Source organism: Lithobates pipiens, unplaced genomic scaffold (genome assembly GCF_037356315.1).
Source record: "Lithobates pipiens isolate NorthernLeopardFrog02 unplaced genomic scaffold, aLitPip1_a1.2 Scaffold_22, whole genome shotgun sequence".
In the NCBI taxonomy this organism is placed as follows: Eukaryota; Metazoa; Chordata; class Amphibia; order Anura; family Ranidae; genus Lithobates; species Lithobates pipiens.
Window position 1 is genome coordinate 128,679,938 of NW_027507784.1, and position 25,103 is coordinate 128,705,040.

General features: G+C 42.1%; 1 protein-coding gene across 8 annotated transcripts in view; it reads left to right on the forward strand.

Annotated features, from left to right (window-relative positions):
* The first annotated feature begins 2,492 nt into the window (after positions 1-2,492).
* Positions 2,493-25,103, forward strand: part of MLPH (melanophilin) — a 122,864-nt gene continuing 100,253 nt past the window's right edge. For 6 of the 8 annotated variants that reach the window (XM_077448243.1, XM_077448249.1, XM_077448245.1 and 3 more), the window contains exons 1-2: positions 2,493-2,611; positions 3,308-3,401. In XM_077448243.1, coding sequence (XP_077304369.1) covers positions 2,572-2,611; positions 3,308-3,401 — 134 coding nt within the window. In that variant the 5' untranslated portion in view covers positions 2,493-2,571. Of the gene's footprint in view, positions 2,612-3,307; positions 3,402-4,785; positions 4,925-25,103 lie in introns of those variants that run through there. The other 2 variants (XM_077448248.1, XM_077448247.1) reach the window with 2 other exon arrangements.

Sequence of the window (25,103 nt, forward strand, 5' to 3'; positions counted from 1 at the left end):
ATGAATGGTCACCACTGCCTGTTTTTTTCCTCTGTATCATATGAATTTCCTATTTCTTGCTCCCACATTGCCACAGTTGCCCATTTGTTACCTTTGTATTGTGACAATTTGCCAATTGTTTTCTGCTTATTGCCACAATGCCCATTAGTTGCTCTTATACTATCACCATTGCCCTTTGTTGCCCATGTATTGTAACAATAGCCTCTTTCTTGCCTGTATATTGTTACAATTGCATGTTTGTTGTTTGTATGTATTGTCAGGATTGATATTTTTCTCCTACGTATTGTCAAGTCAGTGCTGAAAGTTTAGAGGGATATTTAGCTATATTTTATTATCCCCATTTTGTAATGTGGTTCACCACGTATGCTGGTGTTGAATCCTTTGTGTACTTTCATAGGGCCACACAATAGGGACTATGGAAAACCTTCCCAAACACATTATCAGGGAAGACTCCCCTGATTCCCTTTTCATCACATGTGCTGCAAACCAGCCTTGTAAATCTTGGAATGACAAGAACCACAATCTGAATTCATTAAATTAATTGGGTATGAGACATGAGACTAATGCCCCATACACATGATCGGTCATTGATCGGACATTCCGACAACAAAATCTATGGATTTTTTCTGACGGATGTTGGCTCAAACTTGTTTTGCATACACACGGTCACACAAAGTTGGTCGGAAATTGCAAACGCCAAGAACACGGTGATGTACAACACATACAAAGAGCCGAGAAAAATTAAGTTCAATAGCCAGTGCGGCTCTTCTGCTTGATTTCAAGCATGTGTGGAATTTTTGTGTGTCAAAATTGTGTACACACAATCAGAATTTCCGACAACGGATTTTGTTGTCGGAAAATTTGAGATCCAGATCTCAAATTTTGTGTGACAGAAATTCCAATGGAAAATGTCTGATGGCGCTTACACACGGTCGGAATTTCTGACAAAAAACTCCCATCAAACATTTTAAATCCGACCATGTGTACGGGACATTAGAAAGCTCAACATGTGGCCCATGGAAGTCCAGATTACAAGGTAAAATACCTTGCAGACAGTTGCACAATGAAGGGTAAAAGAACAGAAGAAAGAACCCATATTTTCATAAATTATTTACAGTGACTACAGGCAGCTTAGGGACATTGCTACCATGCACAAAGTAGGATCTTCATCCCAGATGACTACTCTAGGTCCAACTGGCTTCCAAATCCAGTTAAAAGCCACTTCCCCCCTATCATTTGAATACTTCTGTCTATTTGATGAACAGAGACAAAGCAAACCATACTGCAAAAGATGGGACAAACATTAATTGTGCATTTAAAACATTCTGAGAATAATTACACAAAATAAACATTGTACCTACAAAGTACTAAACCATGGGAATATAGTATTAGCCCTACAAAGTAAATAAAGAAGTTTTCAAGGAGAGACAAAGGGAAATGAATGAGGAGAAATGGAGGTTGCATTTTAGCCCACTAGGAAGCTTCAAAGATATCTTAGCCCCTGTACACACGGTCGGAGATTTCGACAACCAAATCCGTCGGATTTTGTCCGTCGGATTTTGCCCGTCGGATCTTGTCCGAAACTGTTGCATACACACGGTCGGACTAAGTTGTCAAAAAATCTGATCATTCAGAAAGTGATGACGTAATTTCGTTACGATGGGACTACGTTCAGGCTAGTAGCCAATAGCTTTGATGTAGGAATTTGATCTGAGCATGCGTGGCACTTGGTCCGATCAAAATTCTCTACACATGATCGGAGTATGTCCGATCAAACCAGTTGGTCGGAAAATATTTCCAACAAGTTGGAAAATTGGGTCCGACGGATATTCCGACGGAATCAGTCCAATGCATACCACACACAGTCGGATTATCCGACAACACGGTCCGATAGGACACATTCCGACGGATTCTCCGACCGGGTGTACAAGGGCTTATAGATGCTGAGTTGGTGATGGTGCCAAGAAGTCTATAGGACAATGACACACTACTCTGCTATTCTACATCATGAAAGCCAGATGAAGAATATGAGGACCTGTTGTCCTGCACGTGTGCAATTGATGGTGTGGATATGTTACATATGTGTAATGTTGCACAGTGACTCCTTGCCATATGCCATGTTGCTAAGATGCCATGTTAAACAGAGCCTTCATACTATTTACTGCCATGTTATACAGTGCTATCTTGCCCTATACCATATTATTAAAGTGCCATATTAGTCAGACTTGCCAAATTATATGTCGATGAGCCACCATAGTATTAAAATGCCATGTTATGCAGCTTAGTGCATAACCTTTCATTCCTTCCATTGCTTTTCTCCAACTTTCACTTGTCGTGACTCAAGTTTTTACATTGTTCTCCCTCTGTAAACACACTTACTAAATATCTTATTTAAACAATAGTGCTTTATATTCACACCCCTCTTCTCAGCAACTGTACATGAAAAGTGACTTTTCTTGCTCCATTGTGTATTTTATTCCTGTCCCCATCCTTGTAGCTGGCGTAACAGATCAGAATCCTGCACCCCTATGACCAACTTCTGCAACAGATAACCAGAAGTCAGCATCAAGAATGCATAGCTCTTCTGAAGAATCCGGATTCATGGAGGAGGGTGAGCACCAAATAATGATCTATTCACAGCAGAAGTTCAGAACACAGTGCATAAAAATATAGGGGCACTTTATGCAATACAGTATACGGGACAGCAATAGAGATGAATTTATGCAGGCTGGTAAGGGAGAAGCAGTAGTGTGGTCTCTGGGAAGTTGCACACATTTTGGGAAATTATAATATAATGTAACCATACCTGAGATGAGAATGAGGGACACCATTTAGTATAAGGACAGGACACACCAAATTACTCGAATAATGATTCTTTCCGATTCTTTCCTAAATGTACATATAACTGGGTACTAACATATATAGGTAAAGTTGATCCAGGGAATATCTGTTTGCCTCTTGGGGGGCATCAGGAAGGATTTTTTCCCCCTGCTGTAGCAAATTAGAGCCTTTTTCTCTGGGGTTTTTTGCCTTCCTCTGGATCAACTGTGGGTGAAGGATTGTGTTTATGGGATTGTATTTATTTATTTTTGGTTGAGCTAGATGAACTCGTGTCTTTTTTCAACCTAACTATGTAATGAAGAATTCATAAGCAAAAAATTATTGGCTGACCCAAAAGTGATTTTTTCACTGCTACTTTTTCTTTATACTGTCTTTTCTCATTAACAAATTGAATTTTTTATTGCTTAGATATTTGGTTTACTGCAGTATTACACTTATAATAACTAAATAGTATTTTTTTTTATAGAGGTCTATACATCAGGCCAAAACAAGGCACACATGAGGAAGAAAGAGAGACTGAGGATTTTTTTTCGAAAAAGGGGACAGCCCCTCCAAATCAGGTACAGTTGGGCACAATGGTGGGGCAGTACAGTGGCTAAGTGGTAAGTCTTTCCTCCTAGCAGCACCAAGGTCAGCAATTCAAAATCCAACCGCAGCACCACCTGCATGGAGCTTGCATGCTCACCTTGTGCCTGCATAGGCTTCCTCCACTTCCCTCCAAAGACACGCTGGTAGGTAAATTGGCCCTAGTATTTGTATGTATGAATGTGTGTAAGGCTGGCCATAGATGGTGCAATTTTCTGTCCTGCAACCACCTCAATTCCCCCATCAACACAGTCAGTGTTGATGGGGGATGCCCTCCTTTGAAGCCATTGCGTTCTCCCGCTCCCTGCCAGGAGAACACAGTTATTATTTCTAGGGGCTTTAACAGCCTCTAGCAATAATCGCATGTAAAATCCGACAGGCTGGTTATACCTAAGCTAATCGATCAATCAACATTTGTACATTCAGCCTGCCCATACATGGTTTTGATTTGAATCGTTTATGACTGGCTTTAGAGACCTTAGATTGTAAGTTTCACGAGGACAGGGACTGATGTGATTGCACAATATTTATGCAACGTGGTACATAAATTGATGGTGCTATATAAGTACCTGTAATAATAAATGATGTAAGGAGACTAGGTGAAGTGCATAAAAAACAAACAGGTAACTTTTTAAAGATGAGACTGACTTGTACAGAAAGTGATGCATTTCTCATTTAAAAATATTATTGCTGTGTAACCTCGGTGGTAACTGCTGTCTGGGACAAATTAATGCAGTAGATTGGCAAGTGGTAATTTAGTAATGAGAATACTGGGGTAGAATACTTTAAGGCTGGGTTCACACTATTGAGAATTATATGCGGGTTCCATGCATCCAATTCACAATAGCAGGATATTTTGACTGTCTCTCTATGGAGCCGGCTCACATATCTCCGCTGCGGCTCTGGAGCGAATTTGCACATTCACATTGGTCCATTTCAGGTCTGAATTCAGCCAAAAATTTACGCTGAAATTGGACCTGAAATGAATGGAGATGCACCGGACCCCTACTGTGAGCCGCTTATGAAGATAGTGTGAACCCAGCCTCAATGTCTAGAAAAAATTATATGTTTACCTAATAATGCTATTACAGTCTTATTTAGTTAATCAATGTGTTTTTTGTTTTTTAGTGCCATGTTTATTTGCAATATATCACCTTCATAAGACAATTAAATTATTCGTGAAAAAACACTTGCAAGCAAAAAAATATTTGCAGACATATATAGCTTATCATTTAAGCATGAATTCTGTTCATTGTTCTTTTTGGTGATGCATGTTGAAAAACTATCAGTGCCCAGAGTCTGCCCAGCCCTATGTTCATGTGATCAGTGCAGCTGATTAGAGGGCCCTGAAGCTGCCTTTTGCTATGGGAGGTGACAGCGAAAGGCAAGGAGCGAGCATGTGACACCAAGGGAAGGGCCTGCCCTGCTTCACATTAACACACAAACTGGTTTAACTAAGAGTCCAACCCATATATTCCTTGCTGCAGCCAGTGAACAGGTAACGGAGATCCATGCTATGAGAGTGTACTGCTTTTTCCTTCTTTAGTTAATGCTGGTGACTTTTCTAGCTAATTCATTACTCAATGCAGGTGGTCATATACTTTTTATATTACTTCCTCACCTAGTGATATGTTTTATGTATTTTTTTTAATGTTATTTTATGGAATGTATGTAAAATATCATTGGCATTCAAAGTTGTTGCAAAATAGATGAATAATGTGTATGCGGAAAATACTCAACTAGTGAGAGTGAATAACCTGTAAGCTCAGAGGCTGTGATGTTAGAGAGCCCAGCTTTACTGAGCTGCAGATATATAGTATCACCAGCTGTGAAAGCAGAATCAAAATCAGCAGGATTGTCAGGGGAAGCACTCAGAAGAAACAGCAGCTTTAAAACCAAAGGACTCCGGAGATAGCATTTATTACTGCAGAATCAAAAAACACTTTGCTAAAGCTAGCCATAGACCAGTAGAATTTTAATAGCAATCTTTCACTTTAGGAGCGCTTGTTCCATCTTCTAATTGTTAGTGGGCAATCAACATTTGTTTTTGGCCAAATTAGAAGGATCAGGATCTAAAATAAAATTCTCAAATTAATGAATTTCTAACAGTAAATGTGATTTTCGTTTGGTCCATATGTTCCAAAATCGAATGTTAAAAGCAACAAAATTCTGAAATGCTTTCGATTGGCATTCATCAAACGTACTGAAGATTTTTGTACATTCAAAAATCTATAAGTATCTGGCCACGTTAAGTGTACATATTGTGTAGTAAGTCATTATTAAATGTAATTTAGGGTTATAAATAACTTCTATGGGCATCTGGCAACTGTTGCTGCTGTGCATATGGAGACTCTAGAAAAAGTAGTTTATTGGTAGATTAGTAGTAGTTTATTAGAACATATTACAAGCCAACTGTTTGAAAAGGCTATACCCAGAGTGCCCAAAATCAGGCTGGCGTCAGTACATGCGATCAGCTGATTCCATCTGGTAGGTTGCATGATACATAACCCCTAAAGAAGGGGTTATGTATATTTCAGCAAATAAAAAGGACCAATTGTAAAACATCTAGTCTTTATTGCAATTGCTACTCCCATGCTCATATTTATGAACTGGGCATTGATTGGTTTGCCTATCATTTATAACTGGGACCAAATAAGATCTTATGCAATTACTGTATTATGAAGCTTGTTTGTTTGTATTCGATCACAGGATCATGTCCCAATCACTGTCACCTGCCTTGCTTCTGGAAAGAAGAAAGAATTGGCTGCACATCCAGAACTTCCGATTGCCTTTTATTTTTTTTCACAAAGATAACACCAAAGATGCTTTTCACACATACATCTTGTGCTTAATCATGATTAAGCACAAGATGTATGTGTGAAACGTGCCTACGTGACCACAGTTTGGTTTCTTTGGTGTTATCTTTGTGAAACAAAATGAAAGGCAATCGGAAGTTCTGGATGTGCAGTCAATTCTTTCTTCTTTCCAAGTTTCCCACAGAGGCGGGTTGGGGATAGCACTCTGCAAGATATTCCAATCAGCCTTATCTTTATACACCTGGAGCAGCAGTTCTTTTTCTTGTGCCTTGCTTTTGGACTCCACATTTAATTCATTTTTATAGCAGATTTATTTATTTTAAAGCACAATCCAGCAGGATTTACAGACTATATAAAAGAGAAGAGAGGCACCTCTAAGCCCCTGTACACACGGTCGGAGATTTCCACAACCAAATCCGTAGGATTTTGCCCGTCGGATTTTGTCCATCGGATCTTGTCCGAAACTGTTGCATACACACGGTCGGACGAAGTTGGCGAAAAAATCTGATCTTTCAGAATGTGATGACGTAATTTCGTTACGATGGGACTACATTCAGGCTAGTAGCCAATAGCTTTGATGTAGGAATTTGATCTGAGCATGCGTGGCACTTGGTCCGATGAAAATGCTCTACACATGATCGGATTAGGTCCGTCCGGCCCAGTTGGTCGGGAAATATTTCCAACATGTTGTAAAATTGGGTGGGACGGAGATTCGGACGGAATCAGTCCGATGCATACCACACACAGTCGGATTATCTGACGGCACGTCCGATACTCATTCCGACAGATTCTCCGACCGTGTGTACAAGGGCCTAGTGTAGCAGTATGGTTACATTTAATGAAAGTACAACATTTAGCAACTCACATGGCTGATGATTAAAACAGGCAAGCATTCAGGGGAAACTGTCCACATAGATCGTTCTCCACACCTCCATCTATGTCATCCCTTCCACACTGCGCTCCACAAGTGCTTCAAGCCTCACTTTTAGATCACTCTACTGCAGGGTAGTCTTCCCGGTCATGATTGCAGACTGACATCGGTGAGAGACAGCGATGCAGAGGACGGTCTATGTGGACAACTTTACTCCAGATGCCTGCATACTTAGATGTGCCTGTTTTAATCATCAACCATGGGAGTTGCTAAATGGTATACCTTCATTAAATGTAACAATATTGCTACACTTTGAGAATAACCTCTCTTCTCTACTATACTCAATTGCTACTCATATTAAAAAACATTGCACGTTTATCTAGTTAAAATTTATTGAAAAAATCTGTATGTATTTGTAAAACACTCGCAGACCAAGTTACTCGCAATCCAAGGATTTACTGTATGCCCTTAGCTCATAATTGGCATGGATTTCATTTTTATATTACAGATGTATTACTACCTATTCAGTTAGATTTGGCTATTTGACAATTTTAGCTTTTATTGGGACACATTGGGGGAGACTTACTAAAACTGGTGCACACAGAATCTGGTAACCAATCAGCTTCTAGGCTTTTAGCTGGCCATATATGGACACACAGATTCAAACTGTGTATGGGCAGGCTGAATTTACCAAGTTGAGCCGGGATGGCTTCCCCTACCGGGAGAAGACAATGGCCCCTCATCAACAGACAGTGTTGATGGGGGAATCCGTGGTTTCAGGAAAGAAATTGTCTCTGTGTATGATCGGCCTTATTGTCAAAACTTCAGCCTGGGTTCACACTTGTACGACAAACACTCCGACAGTGGGAGGTCATGCTGCATGACATGTGAAAATCAATGTTTCCCTGTGAGAGCCATCTTAACTGATCATACACAAGTCGGTCCGACTTTAAAAATGCTCCCTGCACTTCTTTGGTCCGACTTTGATCCTACTTTAGCCCATTGAACATCATTGAAGTCGGATCAAAGTAGGGTCCTTGTCCTAACCATCCGACATGGTAATTACAGCAGCAGTAAAAAGGATTTATGTAACACTGGGATTGTTTTGATTGGTCAAAGGCCAAGTCAGACTATCACAAAGTCAGATCAAATTAGGATCCTGTTCATTCAAGTCTGATAAATGTAGGACCAATGTAGGACTGATGTTGCAGAGCAAAGCATGATGACAGTCGTATTGTAGTATTAGTGTGAACCCAGCCTAATTGAACAAGCTGATGTTGGATGCTGATTGGCTACTATGCACAGCTGCACCCGATTCTGTGTGAACCACTTTTAGGCTGGGTTTACACTGGTGCGACACAATACTCTTCCTACTTTGGTTTCGACTTTGCCCTGCGACTTGAAGTCAGAGACGCATCCAACTTCAATAAACAAGAATCTGACTTGGATCCCTGCCAACACCAGCACTGTGTTTGGTATGCTCTTGGAGGGGGAACCCATGCCAGTTTTTTATTAAAAATTTGGCATGGAGTTCCCCCTCAAGATCATCAGAGTGCAAGTCGCAAGCCAAAGTCGGATCAGGCAAGATGGCGATCCGACTTCAATGATATTCAATGGGCTGACGTAGGATCAAAGTCGGGCCAAAGTAGTACAGGGAGCATTTTCAAAGTCGGACCGACTTGTGTCAGACCAGTTAAGACAGCTCCCATAGGGAAACATTGATTTTCACACGTCATGCGACATGAGCTCCCAATGTCGGAGTGTTTGCCGCAGCAGTGTAAACCCGACCTTAGCAAATCATTCCTATTAATTTTAAGAGGGCATATTGTCCATATTGAGTTGTAACTGTAAAACCCTTGCATTTATTTTTATAACTTTTTATTAAAAATTCGGTCTGGAAACAAAATAATCATTAAAAGGGTTTGTTTAACCAAAACGGATATTTCTGTGTATTTTGGTAGTTGCTGCACTTGAGTTCCTGGGTCTGTACTCATAGTGCATTTTATATTTTGTATTATGGAGATTGCAACAAAGGAGGAGCAGAAGCATGCAAAGGTGGTAGGAAACACCCAAAAACTCCCTGGTGGGACACAGTAGGGATTATGTACAGGAAATCTCCCTCTTGTAGTATCAAAGAGACATAAGAAGACAGAGGCTGTCTCAGCTCACTAGACTGCTCCTGTAACTAAAATGTTACTTCTCAGTAGACTAGGCTTGGTTCACACAGGGGGCGACGCGAGGCGACACGACTTGCCGTGCCGCGACCTGACAAGTCGCCCCCGTTCTGTACTACGGAACCGTTCTAAGAGGAGCGACTCGAGTCGCTCCGACTTAGAAAAAAGGTTCCTGTACTACTTTTGGGCGACCTCGGGCGACTTGCATTGACTTCTATACAGAAGTCATTTGCAAGTCGCCGCTGAGGTCGCGGCAGGTCGCGGCGCGGCAAGTCGTGTCGCCTCGCATCGCCCCCTGTGTGAACCGAGCCAAACTTTAAAGCTGAAGTTTTGTTTAAATAATGCCCTACAGCAGTCACATTATTTACATGTAATAAAGTGTATCTCCCAGGTTGTGCATGCAGTTAGATCCTAGAGAGGTCTTCACTATAGGGATGCCTGTCCTCTGTGAACTTCAGTTGCTGCATTGGTTAACAGCTTTGGGTCATCAGGCAGGACAGCAGTACAGGTGATCTTATGGAGACACCCCCTTCCTTCATTTTCCTCTATTAAGAAACATTCTATGAATGCAAGAGAGTCTGATCAATTACTGGATCCTCATCCCAATTCACAGATTTCATTAAAGTAGTGTAATTATTGAAAGAACTTTTCTTACTTGAGAAAGGAGATGTGTCCCCATTGGACTATCTGCACTGCTGTTCTGCCTTAAAACCCAAAGCTTTTAAACACTGCAGTCCCAGAAGCTCAGATACAAGAAGAAGACAGGCATCTCTGCAGTGAAGAGTTCTCCCAAATCCTTATCCAGCTGCCTGCACAACATGGAACATTCTGCATTAAAGGTAAGTAATGTGACCAAAGCTGTAAGAATGTATTATTTTAGCTAAATGTCAGCTTTAACATTTAAAGTAGCATTAAAGGTTCAGCTTTTAAAAACAAAAAACAATCATGTCGTACATACCCAGCGGTGGACCCAAGAAAAAGAGGACTGCTCTGTGCAAAACCATTACACAGAGCAGCCCTCTTTTTCATGGGTCACCCGCAGGCCTCTCTCCCTTAACCAGTGCCCTCAATAGCAAGCCGCTTTCTATGGGGGCACTGGTGCATGCTCACTCCTGAGCGCTGCTCTATGCGTCCGCAGGGCACATAAAACTTGGCTCAGCTCTGCCCTCCGCTCTCTCCTTATTGGCTCACTGGCTGTGACTGGCTCAGCTCATGAGGGGAAGGAGTCCCGGGATAGCTGAGGCTTTTGTGCACATCGCTGGATCCAGAGAGAGCTCAGATGAATATGGGGAGGGGGAGGGAGCAGCACACAGAAGGTTTTTTTTTAGGTTAAAAAAAACCTTTAGCCTTTACAACCACTTTAATGACATTGTAACTCAAGAATGTTGTTATAGAAGATTATTTAGATGACTCTTGTGCAATATTTTTCAGCTTTTCATAAAATAGTGTTTCATGTCTTTGTTGAATAATGCAGTAAAACACATTCAATCCTTCTGATTACGAATGTAGTTAAGACTCACGAGATGGCTAAATCATGGGAGACTTCAAATGCTCAGATCCTTTGGAAGGTATAATGCTTGAGTTCCTGGGTTTGCACTCATAGTGCATTTTATATTTTGGCTTGGACAATATGTCTCAGTTAAAGCAAAAATAATCACATAGCACAATATGCTTTAATGTAAACCAAGTGCCAATAGTGGTAAAGTACAGCGACGGAGACACCGTTTCCCCATGTCTCAGCATGCTTTCCACCACAGCAAAAACCGGAACCAGCTATACTGGAAGTGACGTCAGCATAGGCAAGCACACAGCCTCAATGCATTTCGTGATCAACACGTCATCAGGTAGCTTGCTCGCCGCCATTTTCTTGTAGCCTTATATACCCTGCTGGACTAGGCAAGGCATTCTGATCATCATTCGTCTTCAGGTGAAAAATCCCCCGAAAATTTTTGTTTCAGTAAAAGTTCCTAACCGCTGTACATCTTGGTGTGCATATACAATAACAATAGACATAATACATCATAACTTAATTGGGATAGTCTCAATTAGATCACATATTTTACTAACAACATCCTCACCCCAACCAAGTACTTGACACAAGAGTTATATTGCATTTAGATCCAAATTAATTTGACTAATAATAATAATAATAAGGAATAACCTACTTGGATCTATGATTATGTTTATAGCACCACCTAGTGGTCGAGGAAGTGTAATATATGTGTAGATGTTCTCATTCGCATAAACCAGGGGTTGACAAATTTGCTTGGAATCTAGGAGCCAGCTAAAAAAGTTAGGAGCCAGGTCAGTGACGGCGATCTGGACCTGTCCCTGGCCTGACATGGAGACGAGTGAGGGGAAGATAGCCCCCAGCCCCCCCACATATGAGATCACCTCCCATTGGACACACCGCTCGAGTGCTAAATGGCCGCTGTGATTGGCCATTTAGCATGATGGGTGATTGGCTGTATCCAAGGGACACGGCCAACACAGAACTTCCCCGATGCGCGCCCATGGTGGCGTGCAGAGGGGAAGTAAACAGGAGGATGTCCAGGGACGCCCTCCCGGCAATTGGTGTCCGCGCTGTAGACATCTTTCGTCTATAGCATGGGCATGAAGTGGTTAACAAAAGAATGTGACTTCTTTTATTTCCGCCATATTCCCGCTTATTTACTGCCATATCCCCGCTAAGGGTTCGATCAGGTCCGCCTGAAAAACTGACAGGTGAACCTGATCAGACAGCCCTTGTGAAAGGGGCCAAGCAGGTAGGATTAAAAATAATAATTTTTTTCCTTAATTAAAATTAATTTTTTTTACTTTTAAAAAATAAATAAAAGCTATTATGAAAAAAAAAAAAATATATATATATATATATATATATATAGCTATTTACCAGCCACCATACCAGCCACCACACTCATCGTTGGGCAAAAGGCGCCAGATGACGCCCGCAATCACTTCCTTCTCTTCACTTTGGGAAGGAAATGGGCGGGCAGTGAAAAACAGGCAGAGCTTTGAAGCTCCATTAGGATTAGCATTATTGGATGGGTTGTAATTTCAACATCCACCACAAGATGGCGCCAGACTACGGAAAGACTTTAGAAGGCCGCAAAGCCGCGTCCTCAATTAATGGCCGGCGCGGCCCAATGCAAGCGCACGGCGGAGTTCGGGGTCCACACGGAGACAGGATACCCCAGCTGTGTTACCCCAGGCGCCAGGACGCGAATTCTAGTCGCAAATGCGACCTGGCGCCCGGGGTTTGTCGAACCCTGGCATAAACTAATTTAATACAAATTAATTTTAATCATAAAATATTGAAAACCGTGTATAAATTATACAAATTGGATACATATACATAATGAGGGCACATAATTAAATATTGGTATGAACAATTTGATATAAAAAAATTATATAAAAAATCCTCTGATTGATATTAATAAGAAATAAAGGAACCTCTACCAGGGGTGGGGTGATCATCACAAACTCCAGAGGTGGACACTTGGAATCAATATCAATTCACCCCTTCCTGAGTTGTATCAAAGGGAGAACCAGAACTAGATCATGGATACGTGGGGATCCTAATAATACTAAACGGTCATAAATGACGACTCTACACCCCACTATTCCATACCCTAGAAACTAGAACCATAACTAGAAAATATGATGCTATTCAATCTATAGTGGATATATATATATATACAGTGGTGTGAAAAAGTGTTTGCCCCCTTCCTCATTTCCTGTTCCTTTGCATGTTTGTCACACTTAAGTGTTTCGGAACATCAAACCAATTTAAACAATAGTCAAGGACAACACAAGTAAACACAAAATGCAATTTGTAAATGAAGGTGTTTATTATTAAAGGTGAAAAAAAAATCCAAACCATCATGGCCCTGTGTGAAAAAGTGATTGCTCCCCTTGTTAAAACATACTATAACTGTGGTTGTCCACACCTGAGTTCAATTTCTCTAGCCACACCCAGGCCTGATTATTGCCACACCTGTTCACAATCAAGGCATCACTTAAATAGGAGCTGCTTGACACAGTAAGGTCCACCAGAAGATCCTTAAAAGCTACACATCATGCCGAGACCCAAAGAAATTCAGGAACAATTGAGAAAGAAAGTAATTGAGATCTATCAGTCTGGAAAGGGTTATAAAGTCATTTCCAAAGCTTTGGGAATCCAGCGAACCACAGTGAGAGCCATTATCCACAAATGGCGAAGACATGGAACAGTGGTGAACCTTCCCAGGAGTGGCCGGCCGCCCAAAATTACCCCAAGAGCGCAGCGACGACTCATCCAAGAGGTCACAAAAGACCCCACAACAACGTCCAAGGAACTGCAGGCCTCACTTGCCTCAGTTAAGGTCAGCGTTCATGCCTCCACCATCAGGAAAAGACTGGGCAAAAATGGCCTGCATGGCAGAGTTCCAAGGAGAAAACCACTGCTGAGCAAAAAGAACATCAAAGCTCGTCTCAATTTCTCCACAACACATCTTGATGATCCCCAAGACTTTTGGGACAACATTCTGTGGACCGATGAGACAAAAGTGGAACTCTTTGGAAGGTGTGTGTCCAAGTATATCTGGCGTAGAAGGAACACTGCATTTCATAAAAAGAACATTATACCAACAGTAAAATATGGTGGTGGTAGTGTGATGGTCTGGGGCTGTTTTGCTGCTTCAGGACCTGGAAGACTTGCCGTGATAAAAGGAACTATGAATTCTGCTGTCTACCAAGAGATCCTGAAGGAGAATGTCCGACCATCTGTTCGTGTACTCAAGCTGAAACGAACTTGGGTTCTGCAGCAGGACAATGATCCTAAACACACCAGCAAGTCCACCACCGAATGGCTGAAGAAAAACAAAATGAAGACTTTGGAGTGGCCTAGCCAAAGTCCTGACCTGAATCCTATTGAGATGTTGTGGTATGACCTTAAAAAGGCCGTTCATGCTCGAAAACCCTCTAATGTAACTGAATTAGGACAATTCTACAAAGATGAGTGGGCCAAAATTCCTCCAGGACGCTGTAAAAGCCTCATTGCACGTTATCGCAAACGCTTGGTTGCAGTTGTTGCTGCTAAGGGTGGCCCAACCAGTTATTAGGTTTAGGGGGCAATCACTTTTTCACACAGGGCCATGATGGTTTGGATTTTGTTTCACCTTTAATAATAAACACCTTCATTTACAAATTGCATTTTGTGTTTACTTGTGTTGTCCTTGACTATTGTTTAAATTGGTTTGATGTTCCGAAACACTTAAGTGTGACAAACATGCAAAGGAACAGGAAATGAGGAAGGGGGCAAACACTTTTTCACACCACTGTATATATTTTTTTTAGTGCTAGCTGCCCCACATGTGGCTACTTTTCCTAGTACCACCTCTTCAGGCCCTGTCAGCCCTCCTGCCTACAGCTGCCTCTTTCCACTGCCCTCCTTACTGGCTCTGCACCTATCCCAGACTGCTACATCCCAGTCCTCTCAGGCATGCCTCCCAGTCCTCCTGACTGTGTGTCACTCACCAGCCCTCTTAGCTATTCCTCCTGCAGACTTGCCTGGCAGAGTTCTTCCACTGTCCTCCTTGCTCCCGTGCCTCCTGGTCAGGACACCTCAGTGATTTTAGGACGACCCCATCCGCACCTGGGCCCTGGCCAAAGGTCCCCCCCCCCCCGACTGGGGAGCTTCCTCAAAGGAAACAACAGCCTAACACTCAATCTCCAGCTTCCACCCAAACAACTTCTCCCCAGCTGAGCTGACTGAGTATTTGAGGGGGCCTACCCCCTGCCAAGTTGTGGATTGCTCATGGCCCTCGGAATACTCCAGGCAGATCCAACTTACCTCCCCTCCCATTTTCCTCGAAGGCCCCAGAACATTTGAGAAGCAGGGGGATGTCTCAGTGATGCTGCCTGTGAGTCATCCAGCCCTCCCTGAATTTCTGCCCAACCCAGGAAAAAACAGACAGGCTTGGCTGCCAGCCAAACCTTCATAAATTTACCGATATTAGAGAAAAACTATTTACACCTCTAACACTAGGGGGTGCTACATATATACGAACCTCCGACTTGCGAACAACTCCTACTTACGAACGGCAGGTGGCGCCAACGGACACATTGGAAAACATCGGAAACTGCCGTTCTGCACATGCACGTCCAAATTACGAACAAATCCAAACAGGCAGTCCCTAACCCGTTCGCAACTCGGGGACCCTCTGTATATAGATACACTAGATTCTGCATGTGCTAGTGATTATGTGCCAATAAATACAGTGATATCTTGGATTATGAGTATAATCCGTTACAGGAGAATGCTTGTAATCCAAAGCACTCGCATATCAAAGTGACTTTCCCTGTAGAAGTCAATGGAAGCAAAGGTAATTCGTTCCACATTGTTTTTTATTGCATGCGATACCACATGTGGCCAGAGGTGGGTGAGTGGGCACCGGAGAGCCTCGGAAATACTCGGGGACAGCTTAACTGAACTCGGAAACCTTTTGGAAAGGCTCGGGAACTGAGTATTTGCAAGTGTTTCCGAGTGATTCCGGGTATTTCAGAAATGGCTCTGAACCATTCCAAGCGTCACCGGCGCCCCCGAACCTCTGGCCAAATGCAGCACTGCACAACACATTAGCTTGAGTTCTGCTCGTTTTGCAAGACAACACTCGCAAACTGAGTCAGAACTTTTTTTTAAAAATTGCTCACCTTTCAAACCGCTCGTTAACTGCGTTCCTCGTTAACCAAGGTTCAAGGTAGTCACAGCCATATACTGTGAAATGTTGAAAATAAAGAAGAATACAAAAACACATCTACAACTATTTCTAATCCTAGATCTAAAGAGCTCAAACACCTCCCTTATCTACCACATCCTTTGCATAGAAACATGGGCCAAGTAAATGCAATATTTTATTCAAACCAATTGAATGACATTATCATAGCGGGAATGGGGGTTCTGTTGGGTGGTTAGTCTTTATTATTGCTGCCTTGGGGTTCAGAGTATTATTCAATGCAGGATACTGTTTACTTGGATAGCGTGTGCTAATTCTGCACTTGTTTGGGATAAGCTTGAGTTATAATTACAAAGTATAAGCTGGTGTATTTACCTAACACAAACAGATTTGTCTATAGCCAAAGGGGTAAACTTGGCTCATTTACTCGTGCTTTGCAAATTACGTTAATAAATACCGGTATGTATGAGTGAACACTGTTCACTGTTCAGCTCAGTAATCTGGAAATCAAGGGGTTAATGCTTATCACATCACCCTTTCAGATTGCTGAGATCAGAGCAAACAAAGAACCCAGAAATGTCAGTCTACTGAAAATATTTCAAATCTTTGCAAAGTTTATTTTAAAATTTTGGAGCGCATTGATGCCGGAGGGAATAAGGCAACTAGCATTCTCAAAAGGAGGTCAATAATAGAAGTTGTGTTATTTTGCAGCGAGCCAGTCCTTAGACGAGGTACCTGCATTCAGTTTCTTTAGTCAGGTTTTTTCACCTTTGTTTTCATCTGTTTATCCTGCGAGTAACACACTTCCTGTCTCACGGTGTCTACGCTCACTCTCAACTGTATCTATGGAAGGAGCATTGGTTGCCACCAGACTTGACTTTAAAAATTACTGATTTGTTTCTCTCCATTACCTGGGGGATGGGAAGATTAGCAATACAGAAGAAAGAAAAGATTTATTTTATGCTTCCAATTCATCTTAAGGAAGTAAGAAGGACACTGTGGGGTAGATTTACTAAGAGTCCAGAATGCAAAATCTGGTGCAGCTGTGCATGTAAGCCAATCAGCTTGTTCAATTGAACTTAAAAAAAATCGGATTGCTTTACTTTGCAGAGCTGCACCAGATTTTGCACTCTCCAGATTTAGTAAAGTATGGCAAGATCTAGAGGTATCCTCTGTAGGACCAGTATTGCTGGTGCTCCCCTGGCAACTGATCTTTTCAGCAATACTGACTATGGCCCCTTTCACACGGGGGCCACCTTCTTGCACATTCTGCTTGCTCAGCAGATGACAGGCCCGGTCTGCTCCGCTGTGCAGAGCGGACACGGACACAGTCCCACTCTCCTCTATGGGGAAATCGGGTGGAAACGGACTGCCTGTCCGTTTTCATCCGATCCTATCTGATCCGTCAGATGGATGGAAAATAGGACTACCATCTGTTCAAATTGTGCAGGCAGGATCGGACTGGATGGCGGAGGGTGTCAGCGGACGTGTGTCATCCGTGGCGCCATAGAGGAGACCTGTGGTGGCTGGTGGTTTTTTGTTTGGGGGGCGGTAAACGCCCCTCCCCGCACAGCACCTCAAACCCCCTGCCCTCTCTCTGTCTTACCCCATCTAGGCGGCAGGGGCAGCGGCGGGGATTGGGCAGTGGCAGGCACATTGGGCAGTGGCAGGGATTGGGCATCAGTGGGCACATCGAGCGGTGGCAGGGATTGGGTATCGGTGGGCACATCAGACAGCGGCAAGGATCGGGGCAACGGCGGGCACATCGGTCAGCCATGCGGATCAGGGCATAGGCGGACATCAGGCTGCGGCAATCATCAGGCATGTCCTCCCTTCTAGGCATCCAATAGGATCGCCGGTCCTTTCGGGTGACAGTTATCAGACCCGCTTCCCGATTGGCTGGGAGGAGGATCATTGTTGCAACAGCAAATATTCATTTGATGTTGTAACATCTGGGTGGGCTTATGATGCAATGCTCTGCTCCACGAGCCCACCCTATTTTGAAGCCTATTAGAGCTCCTGGCTCAAATTGGGTGCTTAAAAAAAAACCTGGAGCTGAAATTCATGCACCCGGCATCCTGAAAGGTAGCGGCAAGGATTATATATCATTAATTAAGATGTGGCGGCCATGGATCAGCTTAGAGTATGATTTATATTTATTGGTTGTTTTTTTATGTAATTATGTGTTTATAACATTTTGCTACACCATTGGGACACTGTTTGCTCAGTAGTCCCTCTGGTTTTAATGTATTTATGTGTATCTTTTGTTCTGTATTTGTTAATAAAATATTCATGTTTTTGATTTGTGTGTGGTGTTGGTGGTCACATATAATCCCATTTATATAGGGGGATTTTTTTGTTCAAAATGTATCAGGGATGAGACCACCACACTAGAATCTTTTGATCCACTGAGAGCCCCCTTCCCTCTTTTGCATGGATAGAGGGGGTGTCACCTGGGTGCCCCTAATGGACAGGCCGATACTGGAGGAGACTACAAGGTCTGATCAGGACTGTCTGAAAAACTAACAGGCGGCCCTTATCAGAAAACCATGTGAAAGGACCCCTACAGAGGAAGATTTACTAAAACTGCTGCACTCAGAATCTGGTGCCACTGTACATGGACACCAATCAGCTTTTAACTTCAGCTTGTGCAATTTGGCTTTGACAAAAAAACTTGGAAGCTAATCGGTTTTTATGCAGAGTTGCACCAGATTTTGCACTCGCCAGCTTTAGTAAATAACCCCCACTATGCCTTATTCTGCATTATGTATCTGTGTGGAGGAGGTCATCTTGGTAGAGGCTGGGATTTGCTTTCTCGTGTCAGAGCCTCCGGCAAGGAGAACAGTGAGCAGCATATTAGTCACGTCACCACATCTCCCAGATCTCCGAAGAATAGCAGTTAGAGACAGCAGTACCTTGGATCTCTCACTGCAAATTTACAGCCATGAGGGTGTAGTTACAGGACTTCCTAGGAAAGCTCACATACCACTAAGTGCATTGTTATTTTCCAAGGGGAAATTTAAGACGAAAAGGGACATTTTCAGGATACTACTTAGGCACAACTAACATTACTAAATGTTTGCTATAATATACAGCAACACTTTTTTATTTTTTTATTTCCCTTTTGAAGTATGTCAAGCCAAAAACATTTTATAATTTGGATAGAGCAAGGAAGGTTTAGAATTTTTTTTGGTTCTACTGCTATCTGGTGTTACATAGTTAGTCAGGTTGAAAAAAAGACATAAGTCCATCTAGTTCAACTAATAAAAGAGAGAATTTTTTTTAAAATATGCTAGTGAATAAACCTGTGATGCGAAAAGTTCAGTTCTATTGCTAGGTACACAGCCCACCGTATATTTCGCCTAATCACCCAATTTTTAAATTGACCTTTAAAAAAAACAAAAAAAAACACAACATATGTTCATTTTTTTAATAAAGAAATTAAAGGAAGACACAGAAAATGTGCTCACCTGGTCCTATTGTAGTGAGATTTACCCTCACTCAATTTCCTGCTAACAAGGTTTTCACCATACACAAAGTGAGGTTAAATCTTCAACAGGGATCTTCAAAAGAAATACAAATTTGACAGTTCTATCAGTCCGCTGTTCTCCTAAAGAAGAACATTTTTTATCTGTATTGCAGTTGGAGAACTACCCTCATTTTTTGTCTAGAAAAATGTTGTCAGGGGGACAGAAAGCAAGAATATGCTCTCTAACCACCCCAGATAAAAGTAAAAAAAAAAAAAAAAAGTTTTGGCTGGATATACACTTAATTGTAGCTAAGCAAGGACCCTGAAATATATTTAAATCCTGGTATGTGACGATGCCTTAGCATTCCTGTGTCTACAGCTAAGGCCTCATGCACACTTGACATTTTTACAGCTGTTGTTTTCGACTACTGGCATTTTTTTCCACAGCCAGTAAACCTCCCAGCATCTTTCCTATGTGTCCATGTACACATAGGCTTTTATCAGCATTTTATGGCTAGAGTGTTTTTTGGCTGGAAAAAAAACCCAAAACTAGTGGGCTTTGGGAGGAGTTTTTCAGCTGTAAACATGCTCTAATGCCGCTAAATGCGGTAAAACGTGGCTAACCAGTGTTTTTTGTCTTTTTTGATCCCATAGCTTGTGTTTTCTTGCTAAAAACGCTAATGCGAAAAAAACACTAATGCAAAACACATTGAAAAATACAGAAAACACATTTTTAACACAGCAACACCACTGGTGTTTTTATAACGTCCAGTGTGCATGAGGCCTTATAGCTGTATATCTGCTGTGTGTTGATAATGTCACTCCTGTGCTGCTTGCTGGAGAGGAATCTGTACTGCCTGAATCTACCTGCTTCTGCGTCTTTCGATCTGTCTATCTGTCCTGCTTCTTGAATATTCCCCCATTAATCTTTAACAGTCATCACAGAGGCAACTTTGACATGAGGAACCAAATCTTTACCTCTACAAAGATGGTGACCATACAGAAACACTGTACAGAACAAGGCATTTTAAATTTGGTAATGGGTAAATGATCAACTGTAAGCAGCCTACAGGCAGAACTGGTAATTAGTCCTTTGCCTCTGCTTGCCTTATTTGAGCTCAGCTTTCACATTTAAGGTCCTCCTTAAGTTTACAAGTACCAACCTTTAGTAAAGTCTTGCTGTCATTACTGAATGGGGATGAGCAAGGGTTCGGCTCCAAGTTCGGTCCAAACCCAAGTTCAGTCAAACTCAGGTAGTTCTTAGGCCCCTTTCACACGGCAAGCCCGCTCGGATCCGACTGTCCTTTTTCAGGCAGATGCGAGCGGGCCATCCATTGACTCTTATGGGGAGATGGATGTCAAAGAAGATTTGTTCATTAAAACCGGTCTGCCATCTGATCCACTAAAATCAAACGTATGGCGATACGTTCGCCATCCGTCTGGGTGGATCAGATTGGATTTCGTCCGATTCCTCCATTGGAATCAGCGGCGCTCTGACAGGCCCCTCCCCGCTCAGTGAGCAGAGATGGACCTGTCATCCGCCAGCTCAGTGGAGATCAAAGGAGAGATGTGGATGAGGCCTTAGTGCCGGAGCCAGTGAGCTACCAGAGTGGGATTCTCTGCCCAGCAGCTAGTGGGGGGATGCTCATGATATCATTCACCTATCCCTGCCCCTTTGTTTACATGCAGCTACAGGGTGGGGATTTAACTGCCCTTAGCTTGTTGGCTTGCACTGACAGCTGCCATCTGGGTTCGGCCAAACATGGGTTCAAGCCAAAGACAATTTGGAGGATTTAGGGATTAACAAGTTCAACACCTCTGATCTTATGGATATTCATAGTAGCATAAAGAATAAATAAATCTCCTACTGAGACAAAAAATCAGGTGTGTTAATACCAGTATGTTATCTATTAAATGTTATCCTCTACTGTCAACAGGATTTCTTATTATTATTACATTCTAGTTAACAATTATACTTATTTTATTGATGGCCATTAGGTTTCTTGACTGTAAGAATACTAGTAATGATGTGTTGAGTGGGAGAAGGATGTGTTCAGGAGCTACCCCTTCCCTTATCAAATGCCACAGAAATATCTTACTGGGCAAATAGCCATTATTTAGTTATCTGATAAAACAAACAGGAAAGATGAATGAGTAAACGCTGTGTTCCCTGGAGAAAAAGTGGAGCGGGCACATAACAGGTACGTACTAAGAAGCTATTGCATGAGACTGCAGCATACTAAGTTTTAAAAATTAAAAAAAATAATAATAATTTTAATTGAGCCAGAACTGAAAATAATATACCAACATGCATATTGGGAATGCATGCACTACCTACCTGCCAAGGTGTCCTCTGCTTGGCTAGCTATATCCACCTAGTGCTTATAATGACCTTGTCTGTACAGTAATTTGATTCTATGTGCTATGTGCTGGGTGTCCAATGTGCCCCTGTGCCTTTAAGGAGGATTGGGCTACCTCCAGGCCCACCTGCCCCTTATCTATCCATTAGAATGCATGTGCTACCACAGTGGAGAGTCTCATATATTTACAAGGGTTAGGACTGCAAGTAATGCAGGGTGCCTCTGGTTATGACAGTAATTTGGTGCCCTCAATCAGCAGGTACAGGTCAGTAAATCTCAATATCCCAGTGCACACTCTTTTGTATATCTCAAACACAGAGATGAAAGTTACAGCACACGGAATCATCTGAAAGGAGGATGCAGTTCCATCCTGAAGCACACATGAAAGCTTGATATATGTGGTAAAAATGCCCTGAAAAATGTTCAATTTAGCTCAATTATTTCCTTGATTGGTTTTGATTGTTATTGGGGTTTGTTCTGAAAGCCAAAGTTTAGGTTTTTTCCTCCCCTCCCATTTTGTTCAGGGGTCACATGACAACACAGGTCTAACGTCTCCTCTTCTTCCTCTGGCGGTGAGCTACATAATGGCCTGGTGATCCCAGGTCGTCTTGATAATGCACCTCCAGGAAGATCTTTCTTGACACCCTGAGCTCATCGGAAGTGGATTGAATGATGTTTTGCATCATTTAACCCAGAAAAGGACCAGTACTGGATTGCAGAATTGTAAGTCTGTGGGGGAAAGTGCTGAAATGAAGGCAAGTTTTGCAGCAAAAGCCACCTTTTTATTTTAAGACCTACTGGGATACTTTTTTTTTTCTTACAATTTGTTTAAAAGTGGAGTTGGTGCTGCTGGTATGATGTTGCTTCCTCAGTCACTTTTCAACAGAAGAAACATAGAGGACACTTATGTTAGTCAAATCTTTTATGAAATTACATTCGTGTTATCATGCACAGCTATTGCACCACTGTAAACTTCTTAGAACAAGGTTGTTCAAATTCTCTATATCAATATTTTTTAAATCAGGACCCAAACAGGGTTGCAGACATGTTTGTGCTGAGACCTTACTTGACTGTGTATTAAAAAGGGCCTAGTTTGTCAAAGTGCAAAATCAGTGGCAAATGCAGTATAGCACACTTTTTTAATGTTTCAGATACTATTTTCTAGCAAGCTGATACATAGCCTCATATCCTGCTTGTTTCTATGGGATGAAAACGTAATAAATATTCCTGCCCATGACCCTTTTCAAAACTAGTGAAACGGTAAAACCAATATCATTAAAGAATACGTCAAACCAACATTTCATATTCCTAATACGTGCCTACTGTACCATGTACTTGTATGAAACAGTATCCTGTTCTCACTGTATTGCTTCCTTTGTGTGAAATACCTGGCGTTCATGCAGGTCCCTCTGCTTCCCTATTAAAAACCAACTACACTAGGCATGAGAGCACACTGTGGTAAGTTTTCTGGCTATGCTGGAAACTCAGCCTGCTCTCCTACAAGGATAAGACTTGTAAATTATTATTATTATTATTCAGGATTTATATAGCGCCAACAGTTTGGGCAGCGCTTTACAATATGAGGGTAGACAGTACACTTACAATACAAATCAATACAGGAGGGATAAGAGGGCCCTGCTCGTTAGAGTTTACAATCTAGAAATAGGTAAAGCTCTGATGACAGCCATCATCCATCCTGTGCAAGCAAAATTACTGTTCTTTTATTTACCTGGCGTAGGATTGGGTATTCTTTTCATAGTGGATTTTCACCACGTTCAATAAATGAAAGAAAAAAATCGTCAAAGTGCAAATTCCTTGAAAAGCAAACAGCCTCTTTGCCTTTAGTGAATCAACACCTATGAATCCTTTGTACATAAAGGAGTATGCATTGTGAATTAGCACCCTGTAGTCTGACTAAAGCTCCATTTGCTCACCTACAGCCTAAATTGGATCTAACCCATGCACTGGACATGATTGAGATCTGCATAGGATATGCAGATTTTACTAGCTGACAGTAAATTTGCAGTAATGTATAAAATGGCACCACTTTAAGTCTGTGATTATACCTTGAGCAATGTCAACTGGCAGGATCATTTTGCATATTGTTATTTAAACAGAGGATTGCTTTGCTCACATTTCCTTATGGGCCATACAGGAGTACTCCTGCTTTATTGTCATCACTGTTTGCTACTACTGATTGCAATACAACTGTAATAAGGAACGTGGCATGCAGTGAAGGGTAGAAAGAATTTTTCAGGGTAATGTGTTGTTTTCTCATACATATATAATAAATACATCAGGGGTAGGCAACCTTACAGAGGTGGAGATCGACCTGAGGAACAAGGGAGAAGTCAAAGATCACTGGGCACAGTGTTTGCCTCCTCACACCTGGTTTAAACCTCTAATTGGCATACTAACGTGTCACAATCTCTTTCGTTGCATGGCAATCATGGGTTTAAATCAGGTGGCGAGGAGGCAACATTTCACCTCCTGCCCACCTGTCAGCACACACTTGGATCGCTTTTCAGAGGAGCAGTAGTGTTGCTACACTTGTGAATGAGAACTTAGTTGCATTTGGCAGCAGCACCCTTGGGGCTTGTACACACAAAGTTGGGGGTGTTAAAAAAGCAGGATATTATAGAAGTCTATAGCTATGTGCAGCAAAACTGCAAGTAGACTGCACTGCCCCAGCAGTGTGGGTAAACCGCGGTGCATCAGTGTGAAAACAGCCTTATACTATTATGCCCAGTGTATTGCTTCACACTGACCTGAATATCTCTTTGTTCCTGCTGCTGGCACCACTCTGGAGACCGCTAGCCGGGATAAGAGGTGGAGTGCAGTTGGTGTCACTCTACTTGGGACAGAAGCCAGCACTACAGAAAAATCATTGGCTCTTTCTCCCTACTACAGCTCCAACTTTACAAGTAGTCCCTCTATATTGCAGTCTGTTCGATGCTCTGGGATGGTGGGCCAGCAAGCCCAGACTGAGATCTACCAGTTACCTGTCCACAATCTACTGCTAGACCGCGATCTACAGCTGGCTGACCCCCGAAATACATAATTTAAAGTCTGCATCCTTTGCTACAATGTCTGAAATATAGTTCAGTGCTAATCTTATAGCTATAGTTCATTCCTTGTTTGGAATGTTTTTCCACATTTAGCAAACCCCCTGGGCAGAACGCTAAAAAAAAATAAGTTGGAAAATATAACCACATTTTAATGAATTTAGTTTCAAAGAATATGTGACAAGGATGGTACATGGAAGGCTACA